Source organism: Ranitomeya variabilis, chromosome 1, assembly GCF_051348905.1.
Source record: "Ranitomeya variabilis isolate aRanVar5 chromosome 1, aRanVar5.hap1, whole genome shotgun sequence".
Taxonomy (NCBI): domain Eukaryota; kingdom Metazoa; phylum Chordata; class Amphibia; order Anura; family Dendrobatidae; genus Ranitomeya; species Ranitomeya variabilis.
In genome coordinates, this window is record NC_135232.1 from 752,572,285 (window position 1) to 752,593,814 (window position 21,530).

The 21,530-nt window shown below is 45.3% G+C and overlaps 1 protein-coding gene across 1 annotated transcript in view; it reads left to right on the forward strand.

The window, feature by feature from the left end:
* Window positions 1–21,530, forward strand: part of LOC143782822 (mast cell protease 1A-like) — a 76,289-nt gene that overhangs the window by 41,041 nt on the left and 13,718 nt on the right. Inside the window, exon 4 of the mRNA XM_077270708.1 lies at window positions 4,778–5,029. Within this exon, the coding sequence (XP_077126823.1) occupies window positions 4,778–5,029 (252 nt within the window). The remainder of the gene's footprint in view (window positions 1–4,777; window positions 5,030–21,530) is intronic.

A 21,530-nucleotide genomic window follows, 5' to 3' on the forward strand; every position in this document is an offset into this window, starting at 1 on the left:
ACTTCGATCAACCGTTCCTATTGTACACCGATGGTAGCCTTCATGGACTCGGTGCAGTACTTTCTCAGATACAGGATGGACATGAGAGAGTCATCGGGTATGCTAGCAGGTCCCTGCGAGACAGCGAAATAAACCCTCACAATTACAGCTCCTTCCGGTTAGAGCTCCTGGCCCTGGTGTGGGCCATGACAGAAAAGTTTGCAGGCTTCCTGACAGGTACAAAAATTCAAGTTCGAACAGACAATAATCCCCTGGCCCACCTTGAGAATGCTAAATTGGGGGCCTTAGAACAACGGTGGATGGCTCGCCTAGCCAAGTTCGACTTTACCATCCGTTATCGCTCTGCTACTGAAAACGCAAATGCGGATGGGCTGTCAAGAGTGCCTGTGGAGACTCCAGTGGGGGATCTTGATGAGCAACTCGAAGAGGAGGAAACCCCAGACTTTAATAAGTTTAACCCCCAATGGTTGTGGCCCAGTCAAGAAGGGAGGCCTGCACATTACCCCGGTCCCTGGGGAGAACCAATGAGGAATGGGGACACGTTCAGGATGAAGACGAAGGGCTGAGACAGATGAAATGGTGGGTAACGCAAAAGCGGAAGCCTGGCAAACAAGAGAGAGATAATCTGGACTCTGAAATGAGGAGTGTGTTGCACCAGTGGGATAGACTGGAAGTGCGAGAGTCAGTACTATATCGTAAGAGGCAACAGCCAAAAGATATGGAAGTAAGGTGGCAAGTGGTCATCCCAGGAAGAATGGCTCAAGAAATAGCTAAAGAAGCCCACAAATTCGGAGTGCACTTCGGCCCCACAAAGACATACCAATGGTTGCAGCGGTATGTGTATTGCCCCCGGTTGGAGCTTGTGGTGGAAGAGGTTTGCCGGCAATGTCGAGTATGTGACCTCATTAAGAGTACTGAACAGAGGGCACCCATCCAGACCATACAAACTAAGGAACCGCTGGAAGTCTTGATGATTGACTATCTCCTCGTGGGACACTCGGCCCGGGGGCTGCAATACTGTTTGGTGATGACCGATCATTTCTCTAAGTTTGCAGTAGTCACTCCGACTAGAGACTAGACTGCGGAATCAGCGGCGCGAGCCATCTGTCAAGACTTCATCCGGGTGTATGGGTGCCCAAAGCGCATCCACTCCGACCAAGGCGCCTGTTTCCAAGGCAAGGTGATGGAAGAATTGTATTGCATGTATGGCATCGAGTGGTCCCGGACCACCCCTTACCACCCTCAAGGCAATGGAGCTTGTGAACGCTTCAACAGAACCTTGCTTCAGATGCTGAGAACGTTGGAGGAGGATAAGAAGGCGTGTTGGCCAGACTATCTCCCAGAATTGGTCTGGACCTACAACAATCGGGTCCACTCCACCACGGGTTATACCCCCTATCTACTGTTGTTTGGAAGAGCTGGACGAGAGATCATTGAGCTGAATTTGGAACAGCCAGAGGAGTTGATGGAGCGAACTGTCACCTCATGGGTGAAGGAGCACCGGCAACGATTGCAAACGATACGGCGGTTGGCGGGTCAGCAACTGCAAGAAAAAGAACATACGGCCCGCAAACCGACTCAAGAGTTACCGCTCCAACCTGGAGACCGAGTATTGGTCAGAGAGAAACGCCCTAAGGGAAAACTAAGTGAGAGATGGGAAGTACAGCCGTACAAGGTTATCGAGCGAGTGTATGCTAACGGCCCTGTCTACAAGGTACAGATTGAAGATGGGGCATCCGCCCCTAGAGTACTTCACAGAAATATGCTGCGGCCTTGCCGGTCTGAGGTCTGTTCTATGCCATTGTCGCCTGAAGGCGCCACTCCACTTCCTGAATCTGTCATGCCTGATGGTCAAATCGATGATGAGTGGTGGACCGTCCCTGACACAGTAGGGGGTCCTCAGCCGCCCAGAGACGGTAATTCCATGGATGTACCAGTATCGCCATGCGAGGATGAGACCAGACAAGAGCTCACAATGTCCCCTGCAACAAGTGTTCCTCTGGAACATAGTCAAGCCTTGCCTGACAGCCAAGAGCTTCGGAGATCCCAGAGGTCTAATGCGGGGGTTCCACCAGTCCGATATGTAGAACAGTGTGCTCTGTCTGTTTTTACACCTTTGTTGCCTCCTCCATTACGCTTTTACCCTGATGCTGTGATGGCCGAGGACGACCATCATTAAGAAGGGAGGCATGTAAGAGGGTGGTGTTGTTATGGACAGTAAGAAACATGCTGTCACTTTAAGAGGCTGCACCCCCTTGTCTGGTGTGATGGTATGTTCTGCTTTTCCCCCCTGCTCTTATCGTTGTTATGAACTGGTCAGTGCTGGGTGCAGGGGTGGAGCTGAAGCAGCGTGTGTGAGAAGAAGAAGCTGCTAGAAAGAAGAGAGAGAGAACTGTGAGCTGTTCTGGATGCAAGAAAGATTACACAGCTTGAGACGAACTGCGTTTGTGAAATAGACTTTCCCGGTTACAGCAAAGGTGGCTGTTCTGTGCTAGTTTGTGAAGCCACAAAGATACTGAGAAGGGGACTTACAGTTTCCAGGAGCATCTCTAGTATCCGGAAGCAAGGAGACGACCACGCTTCACAGAGCTTACAGGAATCCGTGCGCACCACCGTCTTGGACTTCTGGGGGCCCCCTGGGACTGGACCTGAGTCCCCAACATCACCGTGAGTCTGTTCCTGTATGGTGCACCAGTTAGGGCCTAGTGCAGGCTTCAGTAGTGAGAACACGGGAGCCGTGTGGCCTGCTTAGTAAAGGCCAGGGAGGTTATGCACAGGGTAGCATCATTATTGGTTTTTATTGTTTAAAGTTGTTTGTGAGACAAATTCTGAGTCTGTAATTGTTGTAGAAATTGCTATTTTACAGACAAGATTACTTATTTATATTGTTTTTTGCTATTGTTAACCCTTGTTTGCATCTTCCTCATTCCCCTCATTCCTTGCCTCCCAATAAATCTACCCTTTGTTGTTTGCATCTCATCTTGTGTACAGTAGTCTTCCTGCACAGTGGTGGTCCCCCGGCCATCTCTTCAAGGGCTTCCGCCAATTAGACAGCAGAGAGACGGCTGTCAATCAGCATGACCCCAGTAGTCCCGCTCTGTCTAGATGAAGAAAAACTACTGCTCTGTTGACAAAGAGTAGCTGAATCTATGGCAGGAGTGGTCAATGATTAGCACTGGCAGCAACAGACAGATAGTTGCTTTGTTAGCAACTACGTCCCTTTTTTTAAAGTCTGGGATATCCCCTTTAAATTGAGTACCTCCTCCAACTGGAGCTGCTCCACTGACTCTGGAACAGTTTTTTTCTTTTCTTTTGCGTCCTCTGTTCCAAAATTGTATCCGCGGTAGTTGAGGTGCAATTTTTTTCTTCTATCAACTGGGCATATTAGGCACAACAGCTCTGTGAACATTTTTTCTCCTCTATGACTCTGGTCAATGAAACAAGGCTGTTTCACAGAGGAGATAAAGCAAATATCCACAGAAAAGGGTGCAGCTACAACCTGACTCAGCGTGTTCTTCTAAGATGAGATTTATCTCACATGACCACGCTGAAAGCAGCTAGTGGAGCATCGGCAGCAGCAGTGCGGGAGAGCCAGATCCATCAGTGTTGCTTTTCTCATGTGCCCCGGCGCTCCAATACTGCTGATCAGGATAGGACATGGTGTTTATGAGACAGAACTCTTCTGAGGAGGACACGCTGAGCCAAACTGCAGCTGTGACCTTCTTTGTGGGCATAAATGAGAAAAATCAAACGACGAAAGATAAGTTCCTTGGTATCTGCTCAGTTGGTTGAAGGGAAGACTTTCATCTTTATTTCCGGAGATCACAACTTTTGGAAGAGGGGCACAAAGAAAAAGGAAAAACTGTTCTAAAATAACAGTCAGTTTAAATCTAAAGGTCCTCTGTGAAGGGGTTGTCCGCTACATGGACAAACCATTTTTAAAATAAGTAGTCCCCCTGTGTAAAGTAAAAATAACAGGCTGCTAACCAAAAGATTAGAGCCCACCGAGGGACATTGGTGTTTTTTTTCCTTCCAAAGACCATACTAAGGACCAGGGGGCATTCATTACAAGTGGAAAGGTGATTTTGGCAGCTAAATATGAAAGGGTTCTTTACCGTTAGATGAGTCAGACTGTGGAATGCCCAACCACAAGAAGTAGTAATGGCAGACACTATAACAGCCTTTAAATAGGGCTGGATGATTTCCTCAATACACGTAACATTGGTGGTTAAACTGGTTATAGATAATTTAGTGACAAAATGTACAATTGGTGGAGAAAGGTTGAACTTGATGGACCTAGGTCTTTTTTCAACCTGTGTAGCTATGTAAATATACTCACTTTCTGCACTGACGAAATTTCAGCAATGTTGGTGCCATGTCTCTCAGGGGCTCATGTGAAATCGTTATGTAATTTAAGTCCTGCAGGGCTCACGTGGCATAAAAATGTCATGTGAGCTCCGGAGATCCAGCGCCGACATAGGTGAAATGGCCCCAGTGCACGAAGTGAGAATATGTTATTTTTATTTCACAATGGGAACTACTTATTTTAAACATAGGTTGTCCAGGTACTGGTCAAACCATTTAAGCCATCTTTCAAATTGCCTTTTTCAAAATTAAAATTTTAGACCTAGCAATTTTGATCTGGGGCTAAATTCACAAATGTTGTATTGGAACTGAATAGATGTAGTATTATATAGTGAAAACATCTTTCTGAGCAGTACTTCTTATAACCCAGCTTCATTTGTAATACTGATCATTATGTTTTTCCTCCTACTAGCTTTCATCTCGGGCTGTGTTAAATGAATATGTACAGACAATTCCTCTTCCTTCCAGTAGCAGTGACCTTCCAAAAGATACACCATGCAGTATCGCAGGCTGGGGACTAATTGACCGGACACGCGACACAGATAAATTATTTGAGACGAATGTCACTATTGTTAGCCGCCGGTTGTGTCACCGTTACTACCCTGGATTGTCTGATGGGATGATTTGTGCAGGGAGCCCTAAAAGAATCACAGACTCCAGTCAGGTAAAATGCTATGCAAACTGCTTGCTAATGGGCCACTATCACATTCTCGGAATACACCTCAATTATATTTTGTGCCAAAATAGGGTTAGAGTGAATTTAGACAGATTGATAACTTGGAACAAGGATTCCTAGCTTCCAGCTATTAATGTCTCTTAACAAGCTGGCAGTCATTCAGAGAAGCAGAAAAAGGCTTATCCATCAGATGCGATCAGGGGTGGATTAAGAGTTGCCAGGGCCCCAGGTAGTTTAGAAGGCGTGGACCTCCAAGTACCTGATGTATCACGTGACATGTCACATGACCCCCGATAGATCATGTGATAGGTCATGCGAGTAACACACAGGTGCTCTGGTGCACATCCATACACTGAAAATGTCAAATGCGCATATTTTTCCTTTATGTACGAACTATAAATAACATAGTGCTGTACAAAGTGGAGTAGAGGTGGGAGATTAATTTTCGCAAGTGGTAACATGACAGACCATGACTGTTGTGGAGGCCAAACAAAATGGTTAATTAATTCTGTTCAATATTAATATATAAAAAAAATATTAATAATTGTATGACTTAATGTTGATCAGAATTAAGCATGCCGACAGCCCCCTACATACAATATGAGCCTCACATTGCCCCCAAAATCAACAACCAAAGTGGTCAACCTATGGGACCATTATACTGCGTGTATATATATCTAATATATAAAGCTGAATGTGTGTGTGTGTGTATGTATGTATGTATGTATGTATGTCCGGGATTGGCATCTGAACCGTAGCAGCTACAGCCACAAAATTTTGCACAGTCACACGTCTGGACCCCGAGAGCGTCATAGGCTATGTTGTGAGGTGAAATTTTAACCCCGCGCTTTCCAATTCACCAAACAATTTTGCCCCTATCTACATAATGGGGAAAAAGTGAAAGGAAAAGTGTTGGAGGCGTCGCAGCTACAGGCACAAAATTTTGCACAGTCACACGTCTGGACCCTGAGAGCGTCAAAGCTATATTGTGAGGTGAAATTTTAACCCCGCGCTTTCCAAGTCACCAAACAATTTTGCCCCTATCTACATAATGGGGAAAAAATGAAAGGAAAAGTGTTGGAGGCAAATTAACAGCTGCCAGATGTGAACAAGGGGGACTTAAAGAATGACAGCGATGGCACCAAAGAGTATATACTGTACAGTTGCTAAGGTGGGGCCCCAACATGGGATAATCACACCACCACGGGGATATGAACACACACACAAAATGCGCCACACACTACCACGTGCTCGAACACATATACCACCCTCAGTGCACATTTCACCACACATACACCAACCTCGCCACATAAAAGTAGAAACACAAAAGTCGCCGCTCAAAACTCGCCACGCGCAAAACTCTCCACATGCAAAACTCGCCACACGTGCAAAACTCGCCACACGCAAAACTTGCACACGCAGAAAAATTGCCACACGCAGAAAAATTGCCACATGCACAAAAGTTGCAACACATGCAAAAGTTGCCTCACACAAAACTTGCACATACTCAAAAGGCACCACACATAAAACTCGCCACGCGCAAAACTCGCCATGCGCAAAACTTGCTGCACACAACTTGCTACACTAACCTGTCACATGCAACTCGACACACAAAAAGTTGCTACACGCATGTCGCCACACAAAACTCATCTCACAAAAGTCCCTACATGCATGTCGCCACACGCAACTCAACACACACAACTTGACACACGAAACTCGCCCTAAAACACACACAAGTCTGGTATCCTTCAAAAATAAAAATCTGATTAATAAGCAGACAAACTACAAGAGCAACAAATGTACCATATAGGAATCCGGCAGCTGTCAGTCACATGACCAGTCTATTATGTGTATGTGTGAGCTAATATATACTGCCAGGGGGTGGGCTTACTGTTGGCTGGGGATTTATCAGGCTGCCATTTTAGCTTACAAATACTGAGGTAAAAATACTGACCAAATAACGTGTGAACGAGGGCTAATACAGGAGGAGATGGCATACAGCTATATACTATATACAGGAGATGACACACAGGTATATACTATTTACAGGGGAGATGACACACAGGTATATACTATATACAGGAGGAGATGACACACAGATATATACTATATACAGGAGAGATGACACACAGGTATATACTATATAGAGGAGGAGATGACATACAGGTACATACTACATACAGGAGGAGATGACATACAGGTATATACTATATACAGGAGGAGATGACACACAGGTATATACTATATACAGGAGCAGATTACCTACAGGTATATAGTATATACAGGAGGAGATGACACAGGTATATGCTATGTATAGGAGGAGATGACATACAGGTATATACTATATACAGGAGATGACACACAGATATATACTATATATAGGTGAGATGACACACAGGTATATACTATATACAGGAGATTACATACAGGTATATCTAATATATAAAGCTGAATGTGTGTATGTATGTATGTGTGTATGTCCGGGATTGGCATCTGTACCGTCGCAGCTACAGCCACAAAATTTTGCACAGTCACACGTCTGGACCCCGAGAGCGTCATAGGCTATGTTGTGAGGTGAAATTTTAACCCCGCGCGTTCCAATTCACCAAACAATTTTGCTCCTATCTACATAATGGGGAAAAAGTGAAGGGAAAAGTGTTGGAGGAAAATTGACAGCTGCCAGATGTGAACAATGAGGACTTAAAGAATGAGAGCGATGGCGACAAAGAGTATATACCGTACAGTTGCTAAGGTGGGGCCCCGACATGGGATACTCACCACACACGGGGATATGAACACAAACACAAAATGCGCCACACACTACCACGTGCTTGAACACATATACCACCCTCAGCACACATTTCACCACACACACACACCAACCTCGCCACATAAAAGTCGAAACACAAAAGTCACCACTCAAAACTCGCTACATGCAAAACTCGCCATATGCAAAACTAGGCTCACGCAAAACTCGCCACACGTGCAAAACTCACCTCATGGAAAACTCACCTCATGCAAAACTTGCACACACAGAAAAATTGCCACATGTACAAAAGTTGCACCACATGCAAAAGTTGCCTCACACAAAACTTGCACATACTCAAAATGCACCACACATAAAACTCGCCACGCGCAAAACTCGCCATGCACAAATCTTGCTGCACACAACTTGCTACACTAACCTGTCACATGCAACTCAACACACAAAATGTTGCTACACGCATGTCGCCACACAAAACTCATCTCACAAAAGTCGCTACATGCATGTCGCCACACGCAACTCAACACACACAACTTGACACATAAAACTCGCCCTAAAACACACACAAGTCTGGTATTGTCCTTCAAAAATAAAAATCTGATTAATAAGCAAACTACAAGAGCAACAAATGTACCATATAGGAAATACGGCAGCTGTCAGTCACATGACCTGTCTATTATGTGTATGTGTGAGCTAATATATACTGCCAGGGGGGAGGGCTTCCTGTTGGCTGGGGATTTATCAGGCTGCCAATAGCAACCAATCACAGCTCAGCTTCTATTTTGCTACAGTTAATTAACCTGAGCTCTGATTGGTTAATATAGGCAACAAAGACATTCTCAGTATAACAAAGCTAATATATGTTGTGAAATGCTTCTATTTGCTTAGTTTTTGCCTTTTAATAATTACATTTCTATCTATTTGTTTTGTGGTTTTTGTGTGCAGAATAAATTTTTGTTAACACATTCTATTTTGCTAACAGCAGTCATTAACCCGGGCGAAGCCGGGTAGTACAGCTAGTCTACTATATAATTGTCTAAGGGTCACTTCCGTCTGTCTGTCCTTCTGTCTGTCTGTCACGGATATTCATTGGTCGCGGCCTCTGTCTGTCATGGAATCCAAGTCGCTGATTGGTCGTGGCAAAACAGCCACGACCAATCAGCGACGGCCACAGTCCGGCAGAAAAATGGCGCTCCTTCCTCCCCGCAGTTAGTGCCCGCTCCGTACTCCCCTCCAGTCTGCCCTCATACAGGGTTAATGGCAGCGGTAACGGACCACGTTATGCCGCGGTGTAATGCACTCCATTACCGCTGCTATTAACCCTGTGTGACCAACTTTTTACTATTCATGCTGCCTATGCGGCATGAATAGTAAAACGATCTAATGTTAAAAATACTAAAAAAATAAAAAATCGTTATATACTCACCGTCTGTCGGCCCCCGGATCGACAACAAGCCTTTCCCGCACGCGACGCTCCGGTAACCGGTCCATGCTGCAATCTCGCGAGATGATGATGTAGCGGTTTCGCGAGACCGCTACGTCATCATCTCGTGAGACCACAATGCACTCTTGGGACCGGAGCGCACGAGCAGCGTCGGTAACCGCTTCGCCTGGATCTGGGGGCCAACGGAAGGTGAGCATATAACTATTTTTTATTTTATTTCTTTTTTTGAACAGGGATATGATGCCCACATTGCTATATACTGCGTGGGCTGGGCAATATACTACATGGGCTTGGCAATATACTACGTGGCAGGGCAATATACTACATGGGCTGGGCAATATACTACATGGGCTTGGCAATATACTACGTGGCTGGGCAATATACTACATGGGCTGTGCTATATACTATGTGGCTGGGCTATATACTGCGTGGCTGGGCAATATACTACGTGGCTGGGCAATATACTACATGACTATACAACATGGGCTGCGCAATATACAACGTGGGCTGCACAATATACAACGTGGGCTGCGCAATATACTACGTGGGCTGCACAATATACAACATGGGCTGCGCAATATACTATGTGGCTGGGCTATATACTGCGTGGCTGGGCAATATACTACGTGGCTGGGCAATATACTGCGTGGCTGGGCAATATACTACGTGGCTGGGCAATATACTGCGTGGCTGGGCAATATACTACGTGGCTGGGCAATATACTACATGACTATACAACATGGGCTGCGCAATATACAACGTGGGCTGCACAATATACAACGTGGGCTGCGCAATATACTACGTGGGCTGCACAATATACTACATGGGCTGTGCTATATACTATGTGGTTGGGCTATATACTGCGTGGCTGGGCAATATACTACGTGGCTGGGCAATATACTACATGACTATACAACATGGGCTGCGCAATATACAACGTGGGCTGCACAATATACAACGTGGGCTGCGCAATATACTACGTGGGCTGCACAATATACAACATGGGCTGCGCAATATACTACGTGGGCTGCGCAATGTACAACGTGGGCTACGCAATGTACTACGTGGGCTGCGCAATGTACTACGTGGGCTGCGCAATATACAACGTGGGCTGCACAATATACAACGTGGGCTGAGCAATGTATTGCTTGGGCTGCGCAATATACAACGTGGGCTGCGCAATATACAACGTGGGCTGCGCAATGTACAACGTGGGCTGCGCAATATACAACGTGGGCTGCGCAATATACAACGTGGGCTGCGCAATATACAACGTGGGCTGCGCAATGTACAACGTGGGCTGAGCAATGTACTGCTTGGGCTGCGCAATATACAACGTGGGCTGCGCAATATACAACGTGGGCTGCGCAATATACTACGTGGGCTGTGCAATGTACTATGTGGGCTGCGCAATGTACTACGTGGGCTGCGCAATATACAATGTGGGCTGCGCAATGTACTACGTGGGCTGCGCAATGTACTGAGTGGGCTGCACAATGTACTGCGTGGGCTGCGCAATGGGCAGCACGGTGGCGCAGTGGATAGCACAGCAGCCCTGCAGCGCTGGAGTCCTGGGTTCAAGCCCCACTAAGGACAACATTTGCAAAGAGTTTGTATGTTCTCTCCGTGTTTGCGTAGGTTTCCTCCGGGTACTCCGGTTTCCTCCCACATTCCAAAGACATACTGATAGGGAATTTAGATTGTGAACCCCAACGGGGGACAGTGACGATAACGTGTGTGCAACCTGTAAAAGCGCTGCGGAATATGTTAGCGCTATATAAAAATAAAGATTATTATTATTATTATTAATGTACTGCATTGGCTGCGCAATGTACTGCGTGGGCTGCGCAATGTACTGCGTGGGCTGCGCAATGTACTGCGTGGGCTGCGCAATGTACTGAGTGGGCTGTGCAATGTACTACGTGGGCTGTGCTATACACTACGCATACATATTCTAGAATACCCGATGCGTTAGAATATCTAGTATATATATACACAGTGGGGCAAAAAAGTATTTAGTCATTCAGCAATAGTGCAAGTTCCACCACTTAAAAAGATGAGAGGCGTCTGTAATTTACATCATAGGTAGACCTCAACTATGGGAGACAAACTGAGGAAAAAAAATCCAGAAAATCACATTGTCTGTTTTTTTATCATTTTATTTGCATATTATGGTGGAAAATAAGTATTTGGTCAGAAACAAAATTTAATCTCAATACTTTGTAATATATCCTTTGTTGGCAATGACAGAGGTCAAACGTTTTCTGTAAGTCTTCACAAGGTTGCCACACACTGTTGTTGGTATGTTGGCCCATTCCTCCATGCAGATCTCCTCTAGAGCAGTGATGTTTTTGGCTTTTCGCTTGGCAACACGGACTTTCAACTCCCTCCAAAGGTTTTCTATAGGGTTGAGATCTGGAGACTGGCTAGGCCACTCCAGGACCTTGAAATGCTTCTTACGAAGCCACTCCTTCGTTGCCCTGGCGGTGTGCTTTGGATCATTGTCATGTTGAAAGACCCAGCCACGTTTCATCTTCAATGCCCTTGCTGATGGAAGGAGGTTTGCACTCAAAATCTCACGATACATGGCCCCATTCATTCTTTCATGTACCCGGATCAGTCGTCCTGGCCCCTTTGGAGAGAAACAGCCCCAAAGCATGATGTTTCCACCGCCATGCTTTAAAGTAGGTATGGTGTTTGATGGATGCAACTCAGTATTCTTTTTCCTCCAAACACGACAAGTTGTGTTTCTACCAAACAGTTCCAGTTTGGTTTCATCAGACCATAGGACATTCTCCAAAAACTCCTCTGGATCATCCAAATGCTCTCTAGCAAACTTCAGACGGGCCCGGACATGTACTGGCTTAAGCAGTGGGACACGTCTGGCACTGCAGGATCTGAGTCCATGGTGGAGTAGTGTGTTACTTATGGTAGGCCTTGTTACATTGGTCCCAGCTCTCTGCAGTTCATTTACTAGGTCCCCCCGCGTGGTTCTGGGATTTTTGCTCACCGTTCTTGTGATCATTCTGACCCCACGGGTGTTGTGAATTCCGTTCTCGGGCTCCCTCCTGTGGTCATGAGTGGTACTTTGTGAGTTCTGTTCATGGGCTCCCTCTGGTGGCTTTTAGTGTTACGGCTGGTCTGTAGCTGGACCCCAGCTGCCTCGTTTCCTGCTAGGCTTGCTGCCTATTTAACTCCATCTGGACCTTTACTTGTTGCCTGCTGTTGTTGTATTCAGTACTGGTTCAGATCTCTCTGGGACTTCCCTTGTGACCTGTCTCCTCGTGGATAAGCTAAGTTCATGCTAGTCCATTTTTGCTCATTGCTATTTGAAAATGTTTCTCAGTATGTTATGAGTTCAGTCCAGCTTGCTTATATGCTATTTGATTGCTAGCTGGAAGCTCTGGGGTGCGGAGTTGCGCCCCTCACATCGTGAGTCGGTGTGGGGGTCTTTTTGTATTCTCTGCGTGGATACTTTTGTAGTATTTTATACTGACCGCACAGATTCCTTGCTATCTTCTGACTATTTAGTTATTAGCGGGCCTCATTTGCTAAAACCTATTTTCATTTCTATGTTTGTGTTTTCCCCTTAAACTCACCGTTAATATTTGTGGGGGGCTTCTTTCACTTTGGGGAAAATTTCTCTGAGGCAAGTGAGGCTTTGTTTCTCTCTAGGGGTAGCTAGTTTCTCAGGCTGTGAACGAGGCGTCTAGGCCGAGTTAGGAATGCTCCACGGCTGCCTATAGTGTGTTTTGATAGGATCAGGATTGCGGTCAGTAAAGTTCCCACATTCCCAGAGTTTGTCCTTATTTTTAGTTTACCCATCAGGTCAGTTATTGTGTTCCTTACCACCAGGATCATAACAGTACAGCAGGCCATTAAAGTGTTAATGCATCGCAAAAGAGGGATAAGAGAAGTTCTGAGGTTTTGTGTTTTTTTCCTCTGCAGTGTGTTTAGCCTCTCTCCTCCCCTTAATCTCTGGGTGGTTCAGGACTCAGCTGCAGATATGGACATTCAAGGTCTGTCCTCTTGTGTGGATCAGCTTGCTACAAGGATACAAAGCATTCAGGATTATGTAGTTCGCAGTCCTATGTCAGAACCTAAAATACCAATTCCTGAGCTGTTCTCTGGAGATAGATCTAGGTTTTTGAATTTCAAAAATAATTGCAAATTGTTTCTTTCTCTGAGACCTCATTCCTCTGGTGACCCTGCTCAGCAAGTTAGAATTATTATTTCTTTGTTACGTGGTGACCCTCAAGATTGGGCATTCTCCCTGGCGCCAGGAGATCCTGCATTGCTAAATGTGGATGCGTTTTTTCTGGCGCTTGGATTGCTTTATGAGGAACCTAATCTAGTAGACCAGGCAGAAAAGATTTTGCTGGCTCTCTCTCAGGGTCAGGATGAAGCAGAGGTTTACTGTCAGAAGTTTAGGAAGTGGTCTGTGCTCACTCAATGGAATGAGTGTGCTCTGGCAGTGATTTTCAGAAAGGGTCTTTCTGAAGCCCTTAAGGATGTTATGGTGGGGTTCCCCACGCCTGCGGGTCAGAATGAGTCAATGTCTTTGGCCATTCAAATTGATCGGCATTTGTGGGAGCGCAAACCTGTGCACCATCTGGCGGTGTTTTCTGAACAGAAGTCTGAGTCTATGCAATGTGACAGGATTCTGACCAGAATCGAACGGCAAAATCACAGACGTCTGAATGGGTTGTGCTTTTACTGTGGTGACTCCACTCATGTTATCTCTGATTGTTCTAAGCGCACAAATAGGTTAGCTAAGTCTGTCACCATTGGTACTGTACAACCTAAATTTATTTTGTCTGTTACTTTGATTTGCTCTCTGTCATCCTACTCTGTTATGGCTTTTGTGGATTCAGGCGCTGCCCTGAATTTGATGGATTTGTCATTTGCCAGGCGCTGTGGTTTTATCTTGGAGCCATTGCAATTCCCTATTCCACTAAAGGGAATTGATGCTACGCCATTGGCCAAGAATAAGCCTCAGTACTGGACTCAAGTGACTATGTGCATGACTCCTGCACATCAGGAGGTTATTCGCTTTCTGGTGTTACATAATTTGCATGATGTTGTCGTGTTGGGTCTGCCATGGCTGCAGGTTCATAATCCAGTCCTGGATTGGAGAGCAGTGTCTGTGTCAAGCTGGGGTCGTCAAGGGGTACATGGCGATGTTCCTTTGGTGTCAATTGCTTCTTCTACTCCTTCTGAAGTCCCTGAATTTTTGTCGGATTACCAGGATGTATTTGATGAGCCCAAATCCAGTACCCTACCTCCTCATAGGGATTGTGATTGTGCCATAAATTTGATTCCTGGTAGCAAGTTCCCTAAGGGTCGACTTTTTAATTTATCTGTACCTGAACATACCGCTATGCGGAGCTATATAAAGGAGTCTTTGGAGAAAGGGCATATTCGTCCGTCCTCGTCACCTTTGGGTGCAGGGTTCTTTTTTGTGGCCAAGAAGGATGGTTCTCTGAGACCCTGTATAGATTATCGCCTTCTAAATAAAATCACGGTCAAATTTCAGTACCCTTTGCCTCTGCTGTCCGATCTGTTTGCTCGGATTAGGGGGGCTAGTTGGTTCACCAAGATAGATCTTCGAGGAGCTTATAATCTTGTGCGTATAAAGCGGGGCGATGAATGGAAGACAGCATTTAATACGCCCGAAGTTCATTTTGAGTACTTGGTGATGCCTTTTGGGCTTTCTAATGCCCCTTCCGTGTTTCAGTCCTTCATGCACGATATCTTCCGAGAGTATCTGGATAGATTCATGATTGTGTACCTGGATGATATTTTGGTCTTTTCTGATGACTGGGAGTCTCATGTGAAGCAGGTCAGGATGGTGTTTCAGGTCCTGCGTGCCAATGCCTTGTTTGTGAAGGGCTCTAAATGTCTCTTTGGAGTCCAGAAGGTCTCCTTTTTGGGCTTTATTTTTTCCCCTTCTACTATCGAGATGGATCCAGTTAAAGTCCAGGCCATCTATGACTGGACTCAACCTACATCGGTGAAGAGCCTTCAGAAGTTCTTGGGCTTTGCTAATTTTTACCGTCGCTTCATCACTAATTTTTCTAGTGTGGTTAAGCCTTTGACAGATTTGACTAGAAAGGGTGCTGATGTGACTAATTGGTCTTCTGCAGCCGTTGAGGCCTTTCAGGAGCTGAAACGTCGGTTTTCTTCGGCTCCTGTCTTGCGTCAGCCTGATGTCTCTCTTCCCTTTCAGGTCGAGGTTGATGCTTCTGAGATTGGAGCAGGGGCTGTCTTGTCACAGAGAAGCTCTGAAGGCTCGGTGATGAGACCATGTGCTTTCTTTTCTAGAAAGTTTTCGCCTGCCGAGCGGAATTATGATGTTGGTAATCGGGAGTTGTTGGCAATGAAGTGGGCATTCGAGGAGTGGCGACATTGGCTTGAGGGAGCCAAGCATCGCGTGGTGGTCTTGACGGATCACAAGAATTTGATTTATCTCGAGTCTGCCAAGCGGTTAAATTCTAGACAAGCTCGATGGTCGCTGTTTTTCTCCCATTTTGATTTCGTGGTTTCATACCTTCCGGGCTCAAAGAATGTGAAGGCTGATGCCCTTTCTAGGAGTTTTGTGCCTGACTCTCCGGGAGTTTCTGAGCCGGCTGGTATCCTCAGAGAGGGGGTGATCTTGTCCGCCATCTCCCCTTATTTGCGGCGGGTGCTGCAGGAGTTTCAGGCCGATAGACCTGACCGTTGTCCACCGGAGAGACTGTTTGTCCCGGATAGATGGACCAGTAGAGTTATTTCCGGGGTTCATTCTTCAGTGTTAGCGGGTCATCCTGGGATCTTTGGTACCAGGGATTTGGTGGCTAGGTCCTTTTGGTGGCCTTCTTTGTCGCGGGATGTGCGTTCCTTTGTGCAGTCCTGTGGGATTTGTGCTCGGGCCAAGCCTTGCTGTTCTCGTGCCAGTGGATTGCTTTTGCCTTTGCCTGTCCCGAAGAGGCCTTGGATGCATATTTCCATGGATTTTATTTTGGATCTTCCAGTCTCTCAGAGGATGTCTGTCATCTGGGTGGTTTGTGATCGTTTTTCTAAAATGGTCCATTTGGTGCCTTTGCCTAAGTTACCCTCCTCTGATTTGGTTCCGCTGTTTTTTCAGAATGTGGTCCGTTTGCATGGTATTCCGGAGAACATTGTGTCTGACAGAGGGTCCCAGTTTGTGTCCAGATTTTGGCGGTCCTTTTGTGCTAGGATGGGCATTGATTTGTCTTTTTCTTCGGCATTCCATCCTCAGACGAATGGCCAAACCGAACGTACTTATCAGACCTTGGAAACTTATCTGAGATGTTTTGTTTCTGCTGATCAGGATGATTGGGTGACTTTTTTGCCATTGGCTGAGTTCGCCCTCAATAATAGGGCTAGTTCCGCTACTTTGGTTTCGCCTTTTTTTTGTAATTCTGGTTTTCATCCTCGTCTTTCCTCAGGTCAGGTTGAACCTTCTGACTGTCCTGGGGTGGATTCTGTGGTGGATAGGTTGCAGCAGATTTGGAACCACGTAGTGGACAATTTGACGTCACAGGAGAAGGCTCAGCGCTTTGCTAATCGCCGTCGCTGTGTGGGTCCCCGACTTCTTGTGGGGGATTTGATATGGTTGTCATCTCGTTATGTTCCGATGAAGGTTTCCTCTCCTAAGTTCAAGCCTCGTTTCATCGGTCCTTATAGGATTTTAGAAATCCTCAATCCGGTGTCATTTCGTTTGGACCTCCCAGCATCTTTTGCCATTCATAATGTGTTCCATAGGTCATTGTTGCGGAGGTATGTGGTGCCTGTGGTTCCTTCTGTTGACCCTCCTGCTCCGGTGTTGGTCGAGGGAGAATTGGAGTATGTGGTGGAGAAGATCTTGGATTCTCGTGTTTCGAGACGGAAGCTTCAGTACTTGGTTAAATGGAAGGGCTATGGTCAGGAGGATAATTCCTGGGTTGTTGCCTCTGATGTCCATGCTGCCGATTTGGTTCGTGCCCTTCATTTGGCTCGTCCTGATCGGCCTGGGGGCTCTGGTGAGGGTTCGGTGACCCCTCCTCAAGGGGGGGGGTACTGTTGTGAATTCCGTTCTCGGGCTCCCTCCTGTGGTCATGAGTGGTACTTTGTGAGTTCTGTTCATGGGCTCCCTCTGGTGGCTTTTAGTGTTACGGCTGGTCTGTAGCTGGACCCCAGCTGCCTCGTTTCCTGCTAGGCTTGCTGCCTATTTAACTCCATCTGGACCTTTACTTGTTGCCTGCTGTCGTTGTATTCAGTACTGGTTCAGATCTCTCTGGGACTTCCCTTGTGACCTGTCTCCTCATGGATAAGCTAAGTTCATGCTAGTCCATTTTTGCTCATTGCTATTTGAAAATGTTTCTCAGTATGTTATGAGTTCAGTCCAGCTTGCTTATATGCTATTTGATTGCTAGCTGGAAGCTCTGGGGTGCGGAGTTGCGCCCCTCACATCGTGAGTCGGTGTGGGGGTCTTTTTGTATTCTCTGCGTGGATACTTTTGTAATATTGATTCCTTGCTATCTTCTGACTATTTAGTTATTAGCGGGCCTCATTTGCTAAAACCTATTTTCATTTCTATGTTTGTGTTTTCCCCTTAAACTCACCGTTAATATTTGTGGGGGGCTTCTTTCACTTTGGGGAAAATTTCTCTGAGGCAAGTGAGGCTTTGTTTCTCTCTAGGGGTAGCTAGTTTCTCAGGCTGTGAACGAGGCGTCTAGGCCGAGTTAGGAACGCTCCACGGCTGCCTATAGTGTGTTTTGATAGGATCAGGATTGCGGTCAGTAAAGTTCCCACATTCCCAGAGTTTGTCCTTATTTTTGGTTTACCCATCAGGTCAGTTCATGTGTTCCTTACCACCAGGATCATAACACACGGGGTGGGATTTTGCTTTGAGCCCCAGATCGAGGGAGATTATCAGTGGTCTGGAATGTCTTCCATTTTCTAATTATTGCTCCCACTGTTGATTTCTTCACTCCAAGCTGGTTGGCTATTGCAGATTCAGTCTTCCCAGCCTGGTGCAGGGCTACAATTTTGTTTCTGGTGTCCTTTGACAGCTCTTTGGTCTTCACCATAGTGGAGTTTGGAGTCAGACTGTTTGAGGGTGTGCACAGGTGTCTTTTTATACTGATAACAAGTTTAAACAGGTGCCATTACTACAGGTAATGAGTGGAGGAAAGAGGAGACTCTTAAAGAAGAAGTTACAGGTCTGTGAGAGCCAGAAATCTTGATTGTTTGTTTCTGACCAAATACTTATTTTCCACCATAATATGCAAATAAAATGATAAAAAAACAGACAATGTGATTTTCTGGATTTTTTTTTCTCAGTTTGTCTCCCATAGTTGAGGTCTACCTATGATGTAAATTACAGACGCCTCTCATCTTTTTAAGTGGTGGAACTTGCACTATTGCTGAATGACTAAATACTTTTTTGCCCCACTATATACACTCACTGGCCACTTTATTAGGTACACCTGTCCAACTTCTTGTTAACACTTAATTTCTAATCAGCCAATCACATGGCGGCAACTCAGTGCATTTAGGCATGTAGACATGGTCAAGACAATCTCCTGCAGTTCAAACCGAGCATCAGTATGGGGAAGAAAGGTGATTTGAGTGCCTTTGAACGTGGCATGGTTGTTGGTGCCAGAAGGGCTGGTCTGAGTATTTCAGAAACTGCTGATCTACTGGGATTTTTACGCACAACCGTCTCTAGGGTTTACAGAGAATGGTCCGAAAAAGAAAAAAAATCCAGTGAGCGGCAGTTCTGTGGGCGGAAATGCCTTGTTGATGCCAGAGGTCAGAGGAGAATGGGCAGACTGGTTCGAGCTGATAGAAAGGCAACAGTGACTCAAATCGCCACCCGTTACAACCAAGGTAGGCCTAAGAGCATCTCTGAACGCACAGTGCGTCGAACTTTGAGGCAGATGGGCTACAGCAGCAGAAGACCACACCGGGTACCACTCCTTTCAGCTAAGAACAGGAAACTGAGGCTACAATTTGTACAAGCTCATCGAAATTGGACAGTAGAAGATTGGAAAAACGTTGCTTGGTCTGATGAGTCTCGATTTCTGCTGCGACATTCGGATGGTAGGGTCAGAATTTGGCGTAAACAACATGAAAGCATGGATCCATCCTGCCTTGTATGGAGCATCTTTGGGATGTGCAGCCGACAAATCTGCGGCAACTGTGTGATGCCATCATGTCAATATGGACCAAAATCTCTGAGGAATGCTTCCAGCACCTTGTTGAATCTATGCCACGAAGAATTGAGGCAGTTGTGAAGGCAAAAGGGGGTCCAACCCGTTACTAGCATGGTGTACCTAATAAAGTGGCCGGTGAGTGTATATATACATATATATATATATATATATATATATATATATATATATATATATATATATACTATATATATATATACTATATATACTATATATAATATGTATACAACCCCTGGCAAAAAATTTTGAATCACCGGCCTTGGAGGATGTTCATTCAGTTGTTTAATTTTGCAGAACAAAAGCAGATCACAGACATGGCACAAAACTAAAGTAATTTCAAATGGCAACTTTCTGTCTTTAAGAAACACTAAAAGAAATCAAGAACAAAAAATGTGGAAGTCAGTAATGGTTACTTTTTTTTAACAAAGCATAGGGAAAAAATTATGGGATCACTAAATTCTGAGCAAAAAATTATGGAATCACCCTGTAAATTTTCATACCCAACAATAATACTTGCATCAAATTAAATCTGATCGTTAGTCTGCATCTAAAAAGGAGTGATCCTTTTTGGAGAGCTGTTGCACCAAGTGGACAGACATGATTCATGGCTCCAACACGAGAGATGTCAATTGAAACAAAGGAGAGGATTATCAAACTCTCAAAAGAGGGTAAATCATCACGCAATGTGGCAAAAGATGTTGGCTGTTCACAGTCAGTTGTGTCTAAAATCTGGACCAAATACAAACAACATGGGAAGATTGTATATAGTGGGGGAATTTAGTATTTGATCCCTTGCTGATTTGGTAAGTTTTCCCACTGACAAAGACATGAACAGTCTATAATTTTAAGGGTAGGTTAATTTTAACATTGAGATATAGAGTATCAAAAATAAAATCCAGAAACTCACATTGTATACATTATATAAATGTATTTGCATTTTGCAGTGAGAAATAAGTATTTGATACCCCTGGCAAACAAGACTTAATACTTGGTGGCAGAAACCTTGTTGGCAAGCACAGCAGTCAGACGTTTTTTGTAGTTGATGATGAGGTTTGCGCACATGTCAGGAGGAATTTTGGTCCACTCTCCTTTGCAGGTCATCTCTAAATCATTAAGATTTTGAGACTGTCGCATGACAACTCGGAGCTTCAATTCTCTCCATAAGTTTTCTATGAAATTAAGGTCTGGAGACTGGCTAGGCCTCTCCAGGACCTTAATGTGCTTCTTTTTGAGGAACTCCTCTGTTGCCTTAGCTGTATGTTTTAGGTCATTGTCTTGCTGGAAACCCAAGCACAACCCATTTTTAATGTTCTGGCAGAGGGAAGGAGGTTATCATTATTGATTTTACGGTACATGGCTCCATCCATTCTCCCATTGATGCGGTGAAGTACTCCTGTGCCCTTAGCAGAGAAACACCCCCAAAACATAATGTTTCCACCTCCATGTTTGACAGTGGGGACGGTGTACTTTGAATCATAGGCAGCATTTCTCTTTCTCCAAACACGGTGAGTTGAGTTAATGCCAAAGACCTCAATTTTGCCTCATCTGACCACAGCACCTATTCCCAATCACTCACAGAATCATCCAGGTGTTCATTGGCAAACTTGAAATGGGCCTGCACATGTGCCTTCTTGAGAAGGGGGACCTTGTGGGAACTGCAGGATTTTAAACCTTTATGGCATAATGTGTTACCAATGGTTTTCTTGGTGACTGTGGTCCCAGCTGCCTTGAGATCATTAACAAGTTCCCCCCGTGTAGTTTTAGGCTGATCTCTCACCTTCCTCATGATCAAGGATATCCCATGAGGTGAGATTTTGCATGGTGCCCCAGATCGATGTCGATTGACAGTCATTTTGTATTTCTTCCATTTTCTTACTATTGCACCAACAGTTGTCTCCTTTTCACCCAACGTCTTACTTATGGGTTTGTAGCCCATTCCAGCTTTGTGCAGGTCTATGATCTTGTCCCTGACATCCTTATAAAGCTCTTTGGTCTTGCCCATTTTGTAGAGGTTAGAGTCTGACTGATTAATTGGGTCTGTGGGCAGGAGTCTTTTATAAA